Below are 15,004 nucleotides of genomic sequence, written 5' to 3'. Positions count from 1 at the left end.
CATACCTCCCTCTCCTGGTAACCACTAGTTTGTTCTCTATATCTCTGAATCTGTTTCTGTTGTGTTACAGTCATTTGTTTTACTTTATAAATCTCACTCAGGAGGGATAACATAGAGTATGTGTCTTTCTTTGTCTAACTCATTTCACTAAACATAATGCTCTCTAAGTGTATTTACATTATTGCAAATGTCAGAATTTCATTGTTTCTATGACTCAGTACTATTCCACATGCATATTTATCCACTCATCATCTTATTTACACATTCATCAGTGGAAGGACACAAGTTGTATCCGCATCTCATGTATTATAAATGCTGCTATGAACATTGGGGTGCATGTATCTTTCAAATTAGTGTTTTCATGTTCTTTGGATTTATACCCAACAGTGGGATTGCTGGATCACATGGGCCTTCTATCTTTAGTTTTTTAAGGAATCTCTATACTGTTTATTGACTATGCCAAAGCCTTTGACTGTGTGAATCACAATAAACTGTGGAAAATTCTGAAAGAGATGGGAATACAGACCACCTGACCTGCCTCTTGAGAAACCTATATGCAGGTCAGGAAGCAACAGTTAGAACTGGACATGGAACAACAGACTGGTTCCAAATAGGAACAGGAGTACGTCAAGGCTATATATTGTCACCCTGTGTATTTAACTTCTTTGCAGAGTACATCATGAGAAACGCTGGGCTGGAAAAGCGCAAGCTGGAATCAAGATTGCCGGGAGAAATATCAATAAACTCAGATATGCAGATGACACCACCCTTATGGCAGAAAGTGAAGAGGAACTCAAAAGCCTCTTGATGAAAGTGAAAGAGGAGAGTGGAAAAGTTGGCTTAAAGCTCAACATTCAGAAAACGAAGATCATGGCATCCGATCCCATCACTTCATGGGAAATAGATAGGGAAACAGAGTCAGGCTGTTTTTGGGGGGCTCCAAAATCACTGCAGATGGTGATTGCAGCCATGAAATTAAAAGACGCTTACTCCTTGAAGAAAAGTTATGACCCACCTAGAAAGCATATTGAAAAGCAGAGACATTACTTTGCCAACAAAGGTCCATCTAGCTGAGGCTATGGTTTTTCCAGTGGTCATGTATGGATGTGAGAGTTGGACTGTGAAGAAGGCTGAGTGCCAAAGAATTGATACTTTTGAACTGTGGTGTTAGAGAAGACTCTTGAGAGTCCCTTGGACTGCAAGGAGATCCAACCAGTCCATTCTACAGGAGATCAGCCCTGGGTTTTCTTTGGAGGGAATGATGCTGAAGCTGAAACTCCAGTACTTTGGCCACCTCATGCGAAGAGTTGACTCATTGGAAAACACTCTGATGCTGGGAGGGATTGGGGGCAGGAGTCTGTGCCAGTTTATTTTCCTGCCTACAGTGTGTACTAAGGTTCCCTTTTCTCCTCATATTCATCAAAACTCTTTATTTCTAGTCTTTTAAATGTTAGCCTTTCTGACAAGTGTGAGACAATATCTTCTTGTGTTTTTTATTTGTCTCTGTTCTTTGGAAGGAATGATGCTAAAGCTGAAACTCCAGTACTTTGGCCACCTCATGTGAAGAGCTGACTCATTGGAAAAGACTCTGATGCTGGGAGGGATTGGGGGCAGGAGGAAAAGGGGACAACAGAGGGTGAGATGGCTGGATGGCATCACTGACTCCATGGACGTGAATTTGAGTGAACTCCAGGAGTTGGTGATGGATAGGGAGGCCTGGCGTACTGTAATTCATGGGGTTGCAAAGAGTTGGACATGACTGAGTGACTGAAATGAACTGAACTGATCTGATGATTAGCAATGTTGAACTTTAAAAAATCTTTTTATTATTTATTTATTCATCATTATTTTTTTAAATTTTGGCTGCTCTGGGTTTTAAATCTTGATTGCTGTGCTTGGTTGTGCTTTTTGTTACAGCATACAGACAGCATACAGACTTTCTCTAGTTGTGGTACAAGGGCTTTGTTTCCTCCCGGCATGTGGGATATTAGTTCTCTGACCAAGGATCAAACCTGAGTAACCTGTACTAGAAAGCAGATTCTTTGCCCCTGGATTACCAAGGACATACCTGTTGAGCTTTTTTTTTTTTTTTTTTTTCCTGTTGGAAATCAATAATCAATATATCTTTTTTGGAAAAATGTCTATTCAGGTCTTCTGCCATTTTTGATTCAGTTCTTTTTTTTAATTTTTATATTGAGTTGTATCTGTGTGTATATTTTGGATATTAATCCCTTATTGGTCATATAATTTGGAAATGTTTTCTCCCATCCTCCCACTAGGTTGTCTTTTCATTTTATCTATGCTTTCCTTTGCTGTACAAAATTTTTTTAAGTTTAATTAGGTCCCATTTACTTATTTTTGTTTCTTTTGCCCTAGGAGACAGAACCAAAGATATCAGTATATATATAACTTCTATGGGTTCTGTTTTCTTCTAGGAGTTTTATGGTTTCAGATCTTACATTTAAGTCTTTAATCCATTTTTATTTTATTTTTGTATAGGATGTTAGAAAATGTTCTATTTTTTCTCCTTTACATATAATTGTCCAGTTTCCCCAGAATATGTTATTGAAGACACTGCCTTTTCTCTTGTATATTCTTGCTTCCTTTGACACAGATTAATTGACCATAAGGGCCTGGATTTATTTATGAGCTCTTTATTTTGTTCCATTGGACCATGTGTCTGATTCCGTGTCAGTACCATGCTGTTTAAATTACTGTAACTGTGTGAAGTTAAGTGTTAGTCACTCAGTCATGTCAGACTCTTTGCTACCCCATGGACTGCAGCCCACCAGGCTCCTCTGTCCATGGAGTTTTTCAGTTAAGGATGCTGGAGTGGGTTGCTAGTTCCTTCTCCAGGGGATCTTCCTGACCCAGGGATCAAACTGGGGTCTGCGGGAAGATCCCCTGGAGAAAGAATAGGCTACTCACTCCAGTACTCTTAGGCTCCTTGTGGCTAACTGGTAAAGAATCTGCCTGCAATGCAGGAGATCTGGGTTCCATCCCTGGGTTGGGAAGATCCCCTGGAGAAGGGAAAGTCTACCCTTTCCAGTATTCTGGCCTGGAGAGTTCCATGGACTAGTCCATGGGGTTACAAAGAGTGGGACCCAACTGAGCGACTTTCACTGTAACTTTGTAGGGTAGCCTGAAATCAGGGAGCATGAAATTTTCAGTTTGTTCTTGTTTTCTCTCAAGGTTACTTTGGCAATTCAGAGTCTTTTGGGGTTCCATACATATTTTAGGATTATTCCTTCTATTTCTATGAAAAATGTTTTGAGTATTTTGTTAGGGATTGCATTAAAACTCTAGATTGCTTTGGGTAGTATGGACTTTTTAATATTAATTCTTCCAATCCAAGAATACAAGCTATATCTCCCTTCTTTTTTTCAAATATAACATTTGTGCTTTTTTTTAACCTTTCATTTAAAACACTTTTAGATTTGAATTTTTGTAAAAATAGTACAGAAGGCCTCACACCTGGACACCTCACATTGTTTCCTCTATAATTAATATCATATTAATATAACATACTTATCACAATAAATGAACACATATTAATATTATTAACTAAAAGCCAAATATTGTTTAGATTTAGTTGATTATTATCTAATATTAGTTTTCTTTATCAGGCTACTATTCAGGGCATCACATTGCATTTAATTCTTGTGTCTTCTTAGGTTCCTCTTAGATATGAAAAGCTTCTTAGAGTTTCTCTGTATTTGATGACCTTAATAGTTTTGAGAAGTACTGATTAGCTATTTTGTAGAATGTCCCTCTATTGGGATTTATATAATATTTTCCCCATGATTATACTGAGATAATATTTTGGGGAAAAAACCCATGGATTTATTAATGTTACCATTCATACCACATCACATCAAGAATGTATAGTAACTATATGACTTATCAGTGTTGGTCACCTGACTGAAGTAGTATTTATCAGTACTTTCCACTGCAAAGTTACTCTTTTTTTTTCTCCCTTTCTATATTATACACTTTGGAAGAAAATCACAGTCTGTAGCTCACACTTAATAAGCAGGAAGTAACACTTTATCTACTAAAACATGAAGTATCTACAGAAATTAAAATCAATCTATGTGAGGGGTTTTTAAATTCTCAACCACTTATTTACTTAATGATTTATTCAAATCATTATGGACTCCTATTATACTTTTGGTTATGTTGCTAATACTATATTTCCTTGCTCAAATTGTTCCAGTTTGTCTGTTGGGAGCTCTTTTAGTTGGCTTCTGAATACTTTTGATATATTCCCCTTATTGTAGAGTTGTTTTTATTAACTTACTTGTTTTGAGCATTTTATTAATGTCTGGCACTGAGAAATGTTCCAGGCTCATCTTGTATATTCTGTGTCTAAGTTGTAGAATCAGCCATTTCTCTAAGAAGCTCTAGTTCCTTTTATTTGGAGAATTAATAAAAATCAAGATTTTGGTTCCAGATGTGTTTATTATTTTTCTGTTGTCATTGAGCCTTAGCCCTCTCAGCTAACAGAACAAAGAGTTTAATGTGTGTATACTGTATGTGCATATATTTATAAATATTTCTATAGGTAGCTATCTGTATCATTATTAAATAAAACAGAGTTCACACTGATGTCTCCAACAGTAATCTTTTAGTAATCCTTTAGAGATCATAAATTATATTTTATTCTAATTTTTATTGATCATGTTTTTTAAAAATTTATATTGAAGTATAGTTGATTATGGAGAAGGAAATGGCAACCCACTCCAGTATTCTTGCCTGGGAAATCTCATTAACAGAGGAGTCTGGCAGGCTACAGTCCATGGGAATCACAGAAGAGTTTTGGACATGACTGAGTGACTAAACAGCAGCAATAACATAGTTGATTCACAAAGTTGTATTAGTTTCAGGTGTACAGCAAATTGAATCAGTTATACATGCATATGTATCCTTTTAAATATTCTTTTTCTATTTAGGTTATTATAGAACATTGAGTAGAATTCCTTATACTACACAGGAGATCCTTGTTGGTTATCTATTTTAAGTTTAGCAGTGTGTACATTTATTAAGTGTCAGACAATCTTGCAGAAGTATTAATATACTCATTTTGAGGTGAAGAAACTGAAACTTTGCACTAAAATTCAAAGCTATGTTTGCTTGACTCTTAAATGTCATTCTTAATCATTATATGATACCATAGAATAGCATAAAAATAATCTTCAGATATTACATACTTTCAGTTCAGTTCAGTTCAGTCGCTCAGTCACATCCGACTCTTTGAGACCCCATGAATCGCAGCACGCCAAGTCCATCACCAAGTCCTGGAGTTCACTCAGACTCACATCCATCGAGTCAGTGATACCATCCAGCCATCTCATCTTCTGTCGTCCCCTTCTCCTCCTGCCTCCAATCCCTCCCAGCATCAGAGTCTTTTCCAACTACCTCTCAAAATATTCTCATAAATGTAATTAGATAATGATGCCTAAGCTGACAATATAAAGGCTCCGTGCTTCATCCAGTTTCAGAATCCAGCTGTTGAAGGGACACTGACTACAAACCTATAAGGTTAGATTCGTGAATGTTTTACCTCTATTATCTGTCATAATTGGTACTTGTCTGTTGTTTAAATAAAGATGAAATAGCTTTTTTCAAGCTCATCTAGCTTAATGTACATTTCAAATAATAAAATTAAAAGCAATGTTGTGTGTAAAACCCATACAGTCTGAATAAATGACTAATGGTTTTTGTAATGCTGCCTATTCATAAGGCGAGATCTGATTGTGCTCTGTTCTGTTCTTTCCTATACAGGAAGGAGGAGAACAAGCTGTCATAAATCTTATGGAGAAACTTCCCATGCAACTTGAATGAACATGAGAGGAAAAGAAGCAGAAAGAAGAAAATATTTCCTCACAGCTTGTATCTTCTGTATCTCCTCCCTTCCGCTGCTGCTAGTTGTATAAGTACCAAAATTCTTGAACTTATTTGAATTATTTGTAAAGGAAGGAAAGTTCTCAGGGTTCTCGCTGGAGATTTTGATAAGATAGACTGGACAAGGCCCCAGATTATGCAGTCTTCATAAATATCAAAGGAGATTTAATGGTTGTATTATCTATTACATTTTCATATGATAAAGATTAGTTAGCTTTCTTTTTCAAGTAAGATAAATTAGATAGCTAGGTAGAGAGATAATGACATTCTTTTTGTACTGATTAAATTCATACTTGAAAATGCAAAAAATAAATAAATAAAACTTAAACTCAGTGGTATAACGTAATTTGAAAAGAAGGAAGTTAATTGAATTATACAACTCAGCACTGGGCCTTTAGCCAAATGTGTTTAAAAATAAAAGAAATGGGTAACTTTTCAAGTACAGTTTGCTCAATGTGTGAACTATTCACTAACTTAAACAACTGAGGTAGATTCAGTTTCACTGAGAACATTTTTGCTTATTTCCTGGATAATTATTCCTTCCATTATGTAAGATCTAAATTTCTAAAAGATTAGTATGTGTGAAAACTGTACTGTCTCATTGTTTGGACTGAATTGTTCTTATTGGCATGCTTGGGGTTCTTAGGCTTAAAGCACATTGGGTCTCATTAGGAAAATAAACCAGAAAAAAACAAAAAAATGCATAGCAACTAGATAAAAAGTAAAAGCTTTTCATAGCAGCCTCTTGGTCAAGGCATAGTATTTGAGTGGTCCAAAAAATCTATCCTTATATCTGAATTTTCCAACATCATTGCAGTTTAACTTTTCTGTATAACAGACACACAGATACATTAAGTATTGAGATAAGTCTTCAAAGTAAACATATCTGGGTAACCATATTCATATCCAAGACACAGAATAATATCAATGTAAAAGCTCTCCTCTCGCATGCACTCTCTTCCATCAATATTCCCCATAATGAAAAGCACAATTCTGATGTATAAAATTAAAGATTTGATTTCTCTTTTTTGATATTTCAATTAATGGAATGATGCAGATGGAGTCTTTAACTTTCTTTTTTACTCAACGTTATAATTGGGAGATTTACCCATGTTGTATCAGTCATGTTTTTATCTCTATATAGTGTTCCCTAGTGGAAATATACCAACATTTATTTGCTGCTGATGGGCATTTGAAGAGTTTCCTATTTGGCTTTTAACAAATATTTCTGCTATGAACTCTCTTGGTCATATTTTTGGTATGTATAAATAAACATTTCCAATGCATTTTCCTTGAGTTCAACCTAAGGATGAAATTGCTCGAAAATGTAATTTCCACAGGTTTAAGACATACCACCAAAATTTTTTTCTAAATTAGTTGTGCTGTTAATAACTACAATAGCAGTGCATGAGAGATTTTGTTCCATATTCTCCATATCATTTAGTATTTCATGTAATTTGATTGCAGTCATCTTGCTAAGTGTATATTATTCTGTGATTCTAATATACTTTTCCTTGTAGACTAATGATGTTCAATCACTTTTCATGAAATTTTATCATTTTAATATTCTTTTTGTGTGAAGTGTCTTTTCAAATTTTTGCTTATTTTTCTATGTCCTTTTTATTGATTTGAAAGATATTTGTATCTTTGTGTGTGTACATATGTATATCTATCTATCTATCTATCTATATATATATATATACACACATATGTATGTTTTATATTTATATTATTGGTTTTATTTCTCAAGATAACCCTGAAGGTTCATATGATATCTCAATATGTGAATCATTATAAACTAACTGGCACTTCAGAAAAGTTAAAACTATGAATATTTTTTTCTTTCCTCAAATGCCATGAAGTTCATGCTATAATCTTGATCTTGCTGTTTTGGATCTGTCAGGAATCCTCTGTTCCTTATTAATTCCTGAATATTCAGGAATTGAGAGGCAAGCCTCTCCTGGGGCTGAGGAATCCAGGCATTTCCTTCCTTAGTTTTTCAATACGGTGATAAGTACCCTCTTCCTTCTTATGAATCATACCATAAAAGTGATTGTTTACAACTCCTCTCTTTAATATGGATCTCCTATGTTTTGTAATTTTGAAATTTTAATCTTTATCTTTGCTGAGAATAACTAACTTGTAGGACAGTATATATGCCCACACCATGTTGATTAAAACACCTTTGTTCCATCAGAGCTTTGGTCCCTGCGTCTTGCTTTCTTTCTCTCAAGCTAATTCTTCAGAGTGCAGAGACCTGTCGTGATCATTCTCCTGCCCAGGCTTCTAAGACCCTCTGGTGAAGGTTCACTGTGCCTTCACCCCCTAAAGAGGGCGCCAGGTGCCTTCGTGAGCGACGCAAGCCCTGTGTCAAAGGGCTTTACTGGTTTTCTGCATAAACCAAGGAATATCAGCCTCTTTCTCTCTCTCTTTTACTTTCTTATCGTCGACTCCGGACCACCAGGTTCTGGTCCATTAAAGGACCTCAACACCACTAGAAGTTGAATTTTCCAGCATCTAGGACCTAGTTAGTTCTAACAAATTTTCGTCATATTCTATGGCTATGCCATTCTTTTAAAGGCTGTGCCATGTCCACTTCTCTCCTGAAATTCTTTTTTTTTTTTTTTTTCTGAAATTCTTAATGTAATGTACATTACAGGTTTTCCTAGTGGCTTAGATGTTAAAGAATCTGCTTCCAACGCGAGAGACCTGGGTTTGATCCCTGGGTTGGGAAGATCTGCTGGAGAAGGAAACGGCCACCAACTCCAGAATTCTGTCCTGGCGAATCCCTATGGACAGAGGAGCCTGGTGGGCTACCGTCCATAGGGTTGCAAAGAGTTAGACACAACTGAGCAACTAAGCATGCACAATGTACATTACAGGGTCTTAGATTTTCTGAGATCCTGAAGAACCAGGCCTGTTTAAATGATGATGATTTTAGGTTGTAATTGCTTAAAGCATTCCTGTCTTTAGTAAATTACTAAGAACCCATCTGGCTATGACTGAGGAGATTTAGAAATTGAGAGAAATACTTTGGAGTGTGAACCTCTATTTCTAAAGGACAAGAAAGTTTTATTTTGCTATGTAGTTTTTTTGAATTTGAAGTTGCAATGAGATTTAACTTTTAACTTATTTAGAAATTTAATAAAGGAAGTGAGACTTTAGTCAAATTTGCAATATTTTTATGCTATTGCTGTTGTGCAGTTGCTTCAGTCGTGTTTAACTTTTTGTGACCCCAAGGACTGTAGCACCCAGGCTCCTCTGTCCTCCACTATCTCCTGGAGTTTGCGCAAATTCATGTCCCTTGAGTTGGTAATGCTATCTAACCATCTCATTCAAGGCTGATTTCCTTTAGGACTGACTTGTTTGATCTCCTTGAAGTCCAAAGGACTCTCAAGTATCTTCTCCAGCACCACAATTTGAAAGCATCAATTCTTTGGCACCCAGTCTTCTTTACAGCCCAACTCTCACATACATACATGACTAGAAAAACCGTAGCTTTGACTAGGCAGAGCTTTGTCAGCAAAGTGATGTCTCTGCTTCTTAATATGCTATCTAGGTTTGTCATAGTTTTCCTTCTTTAGCATTTACTTATTAGAATTTTTTGCATTTTATCCTAATTATGTTATATAATTTCATTGCAGAATCTGTGATTAGTCTATTTTATTCCATATGGCTGGACATAATTTGACTGATAAACGGAATAGGAGATAAACTGTATAATGACCTCTCAGTTGACTTAATTGATATGTTGTTTTAAGCTATTTCCCTGTTTGTTTGTTTTAATGGGCAAAATCTAACTACTCACAGTCCTGGAAGAATAAACTGATCTTGGAAAAATGACCTTGCAAATTGATATCAAGACAGTCTTGGATTAAACTACTGAGCTCATCCCTCAAGGGAAATGACCTTATCCTTCATCCATCACATTTACATGGTAAAACCCAGTGAATAAAGAGAACAAATACTAGAAGAGTATTAGAGAGAGGAAATCAGAGATTATCATGGTAGCCTTGGACTAGACCTGAAACATCCTGATAATTTCCAGAAAAAATGCTGGAGAAATTTAAGGGCAACTAAAATTTCTGTAGAGTTGTTGCTGTTCAGTAGCTCAGCCATGTCCAACTCTTGGTGACTCCATAGACTGCAGTACACCAGGCTTCCCTGTCCTTCACCATCTCCTGGAGCTTGCTCAAACTCATGTCCATTGAGTCAATGATGCCATCCAACCATCTCATTCTCTGTCATCCCCTTCTCATCCTGCCTTCAATCTTTCCCAGTATCAGGGTCTTTTCTAATGAATCAATTCTTTACATCAGGTGGCCAAAGTATTGGAGCTTCAGCTTCAGCATTAGTCCTTCCAATGAATATTCAGGATTGATTTCCTTTAGGATTAACTGGTTTGTTCTCCTTGCAGTCCAAGGGACTCTCAAGAGTTTTCTCCAACACCACAGCTCAAAAGCAGTTCTTGTAGGGTAAGTGAAGAGAAAATAAAAATAGTTTTTCCATAATAAGTCAGACATGACTTCATGACCAAACAACAGCAGTGTATGTATGACTCTATCTTTATCCTTATATTTTTTTGACCTAAATGAGCTTAATCTATAATTAAGGTTTTCGTTGTATTATTTTTAAATTAAATAAAAATAACTACTAGTTTTGAATGACATGCAAAGTGGTAGGCCCCACCTACTTCACAAGAAATAATGAAGTTATTTTAAATGAACTGACTTTCCTCCCCCTACTTTGGAGACTGTATGTGTAAAATGTATGAAGTCAAGTGTCTGCTTGTTTTTGAATGATTAATGCAATCATTTACTTTTGAAAATAAGATGCTGATTATTGTGTGCAATTAAGTGGTAAAGTAGAATTTTGTGACTGGAATTTGGCTTTTGAAGTGTTTTGTTTGGATAGCAGAATTTTCAGTGCTTTTACTGGTGGGTTTTGTCTGTGTGATCTTCACTTTTTAAAGAATTAATATCTTTAGCTGGGACATATAGTCCCTAATTCCACATAAGCCCACCTACAGTCTCTTGTTGATTTATGTATTTATGTGATGTGGCAAAGGCCCTAAAAGCATTTCAGTTTTCACTTGTCCAGAAAAGTGTCATCTAGATTCTTCTCTAAGATACATGGTTTCCCTCAAAGTAATATTTTCTGTTTGCACAGTTTGGTGTCAGAATTAATCTGGTATTTGAAGCTAAAATCTATGATTTTGTTAAACTATCCAGTCTTCTCTGTTATCATTAAACACACACTCATACACACAAATATAAAACAAATAACAAATTTCAAAACAACAAGATGCAAAAATAAAATGAATTTAGTCTTTAGATTAAAAAAAAACAACCCCCAGGTTAGCATCTGGATGTTCTCAGTTAATAACTACATGACCTTGGTCATCATGACTTATTGAGTGGAGCAGATTTTAAACTTAGTGAATTTAAATTAAATCTTCCTTACTTTACCTTTTCATAGCCCTGAGAGATCTGATGTCCTACAGTGAAACTGGAAGATATCTGAAGACCCTACTCAGTGATATATGCTTATCTTCTGGGTGTTTTAAATAACATGGTCTTTAACTAATGGTTACCAGTGGGAAGAAAGGGAGGAGGGGCAGTATACAAGTGGGAGGAAGTTTTGTTAAGATATTATATGAAATCTTATTTTAATGCTTTCAAACTGTTGTTCTAGAGAAGACTCTTGAGAGTCTTTTGGACTGCGAGATCAAACCAGCCAATCCTAAAGGAAACCAACACTGATTACTCACTGGAAGGACCAATGCTGAAGTTGAAGCTCTAATACTTTAGCCACATGATGCGAACAGCCAACTCATTGGAAAAGACACTGATGCCAGGAAAGATTGAAGGCAGATGAGAAGAGGGTGACATGGGATGAGATGATTGGATGGCAGCACCAATTCAATGGACATGAACTAGGGTAAGTCAGGGTATACATAAGGATACATATACATATTTTTTTTCCTTATTTTTTTCAAAATCCTTAACAGAAAATTATGTCCAAATTATTTTTGAAAAAAATTGAATCAATGGGTGAAATATACTGAGAATATTACCTGATAATTGTTCTATAAAATTTATCTGTCATATGTATACCAAGGAGTACAAAATTAAATATGATTAATCTGACATAAATACGTAAAACACACAAAAAAAAGAAAGGAAAAAAAAAAAAGCAGAGCAAACACAGGCATGCCTAGAACTGGGAGGCAATTATGATCTACCTTAGATAGCACCTCACTTTGTAACTGTGTTAATTCTACCCCATTCAGCTATTACAGATGTGTTTAATTCAAAGCATTTACCCAGTGAAGTTTCCCAGATAGTGAGAACATTCTGACGTGAGATGATAATGACATACTAGGTGACGTGGCTGCCAGGAAAACAACACCGTTCAAGCCAACATTGACACTCACATGGATCCTGCAAAGGGTAATGGAAGTCAAAGAAATAAACAAGAGTCTTGTTTTAAGCCAAAACAATGGCTTGTTTATTATAGATGAAGTAATTCTTTGATCCTGAAAGCCAGTAAGACAAGTTGGCTATTCTTTCTCCTGAAGTGAGCACAATCATATGTTCATAGGAACACAAGCATATGAAGTGAACATAATACAATGTCACTCAAGAGACATGAATGAATTTCAAACTAAATCCACACATACTTTTCATTTTTTCCTGATTTTTAAAGACCATGCAAATTTATTTACAAAGTCATCATACAGTTCAATAAAGGTTTTTTTGTAAAAATTCTATAATGAAAAAAATTTCTTTTTTCTTCTTTCCCCTCTCAAATTTCCTTCCTCCCACATAACAGTGTATTCTTTTTCCTTTTATCTTATTATATCTATGTTGGAAAAAATTCCAATAACTTTACTATATGTCCAGATAATTTTGAATTTAGAATCAGTGCATGAAAATCCTACAGACGTGTTCTTTCCTGTGGTTTGGGCTTCCTCATGGCACGGTGACTTATTCCCAGAATGAAGTTTGACTTATTCCCAGAAACTCAGGGCTCCAAGAAACAAGTGTCCTAGAGAACAAGATGACTGTTATATCATATTATGATCTAGCATGAGAAGTTAAAAAGTATCATTTCTCACATATTCTTTTAATTAAGGCAGGCACAAGTTTATCCATACTCAAGGAGAGGTGACAAAGACCACGTTTATTGAGAGGGGCACTAAATATTTTACAACCATGTTTTTTTCAAACCACCACAATAGTGCTAATGATGAGTATTTAAACAAAATTGCCTATTACAGCTGAAATCTTAATTGCCCTTAGTTTTATTCATTGGAATAAAATATATCATTTTATTTTAATTTTTACTATTTTTTTTCCCTATTGGTTTGGTGATTTAGTCGCTAAGTCATGTTCAACTTTGCAACCCCATGGACTGTAGCCTGCCAGACTCCTCTGTCCATGGGATTCTCCAGACAAGAATACTGGAGTGGCTTGCCATTTTCTTTTCCGTTGTCCCTGTAAAAGAAGGACTGTGGGACCTCTACAAAGGGTATAGATTTCTCCTATGTTTCCTATCTAGTATGCTATGATGTATGTGGTAAACTGTCCTAAGAAAGAGGTATTTGCAAGTATCTGTAAGACAGTTGATATTTGTGGTCAATAAAGGAAACACCAAGTCCTGGTTAAAGTATTAGGTGTCTGGTGCAAACATAGGGACAAGAGAGCCAGCCTGTTATAACTGAAATGAAAAAACAAACAAACAAACAAACAAACAAAAACAAAAAGAAGTAAACAGCTAGAGAACGCCACAAAGTGAAAACTATCTTGCTGCTCAGCTCCACCCTTTTCATTGTCTGCTAGCTTGGGTTTTCATGGTGCTACCATTCTTAATTTTTCATTCCTTATCCCTGTCCCCCAAGATCTGCATCCTTCCTCTTAGTCTTACTTTAGCTGGAAGAAATATATTCCTGGCTATTACCTGCTTATAAGCTTTAGAAAGCCATACTCTGGTCCTTGTCTATCTGTACCTCTCTATGGAGTAAGGAGTCCAGGGAGCCAGGAAATCTGTCCTTCCTTCTTGACTATGTGTTCACAATCCCCAGTCCTGGAGTGGGTTAGTGGGAGCCCTAACCTACTCCCATATCTATGAAGTTTTCTTTCCAGGTCCTTCCTCCTCAGGGCAGACCTCTGTCTATTGCAGGCATGTGTAATCCTAGGCTTGAAAGATGGTCAAGTGGTGACTTTTTGTTTGGATGAAGGGTGTGGACAGAACTTAAGATTGTGGTTTAGTTTGTCTAAATACATTTGTAAGAGATCCTTTTGGGTGGTAAATGGAGCTAGGTTGGACTCTGGGCCAAGAATTTCATTTGTGCTCTTGTCCTGAACTTGAAAATGTTAGAAGTGGGCCAGTTCCAGCTTGTTTTTTATTTGTTAAAAATAAAAAATAGTAAAATAAAATGGCTCTCCTTCCTATTCTCTCTTAGGACACACTGACATTTTGACTTATTTTTCTGAGACATGAGTCAGTAGATGTAAATGTCAATATATTTCAGCCTATATGTGTTATTATTTGTTTGAATAAAAGTTACAGGATGTACACTCATCAGTAGAGGCCCTTACCTGTTTTGAGACTACAAGTGGGAACACTGATTACACATTCCAGAGGGTTATTGTTTACAGGGATTAAGACATATAGGATATTTTGTCATGTACAATATTTTGTGAACCTAATTGTTTCTAGGAAAAGCGTTTTGTCTAGACTGACTGAGAACAGATCAAAGTATAGAACAGGTAACACTGGAAAATATCTTCCAAAATATATAATCTACAAATGAATTTTTTTAACTGCAATTAGTTTCAGTTCAGTTCAGTCGCTCAGTCATGTCTGACTGTTTGCGACCCCATGAATTGCAGCACACCAGGCCTCCCTGTCCATCACCAACTCCCAGAGTTCACTCAGACTCGCTTCTATCGAGTCAGTGATGCCATCCAGCCATCTCATCCTCTGTCGTCCCCTTCTCCTCCTGCCCCCAATCCCTCCCAGCATCAAAGTCTTTTCCAATGAATCAACTCTTCACACAAGGTGGCCAAAGTACTAGAGTTTCAGCTTTAGCATC

The 15,004-nt window shown here is 36.1% G+C and overlaps 1 protein-coding gene across 3 annotated transcripts in view; it reads left to right on the top strand.

Moving 5' to 3' along the window:
* Nucleotides 1-8,100, top strand: part of LOC101120084 (sulfotransferase 1B1) — a 45,595-nt gene extending 37,495 nt beyond the window's left edge. For all 3 annotated transcript variants that reach the window (XM_042251484.2, XM_060417165.1, XM_060417164.1), the window contains one exon: nt 5,785-8,100. In XM_042251484.2, the coding sequence (XP_042107418.1) occupies nt 5,785-5,840 (56 nt within the window). In that variant the 3' untranslated portion in view covers nt 5,841-8,100. The remainder of the gene's footprint in view (nt 1-5,784) is intronic.
* The last annotated feature ends 6,904 nt before the right edge of the window (nt 8,101-15,004 follow it).

The sequence above is a fragment of the Ovis aries genome, chromosome 6 (genome assembly GCF_016772045.2).
Source record: "Ovis aries strain OAR_USU_Benz2616 breed Rambouillet chromosome 6, ARS-UI_Ramb_v3.0, whole genome shotgun sequence".
In the NCBI taxonomy this organism is placed as follows: Eukaryota; Metazoa; Chordata; class Mammalia; order Artiodactyla; family Bovidae; genus Ovis; species Ovis aries.
Note: the sequence above shows the minus strand (reverse complement) of the source record. Positions and strands in the feature narration are given on the sequence as shown.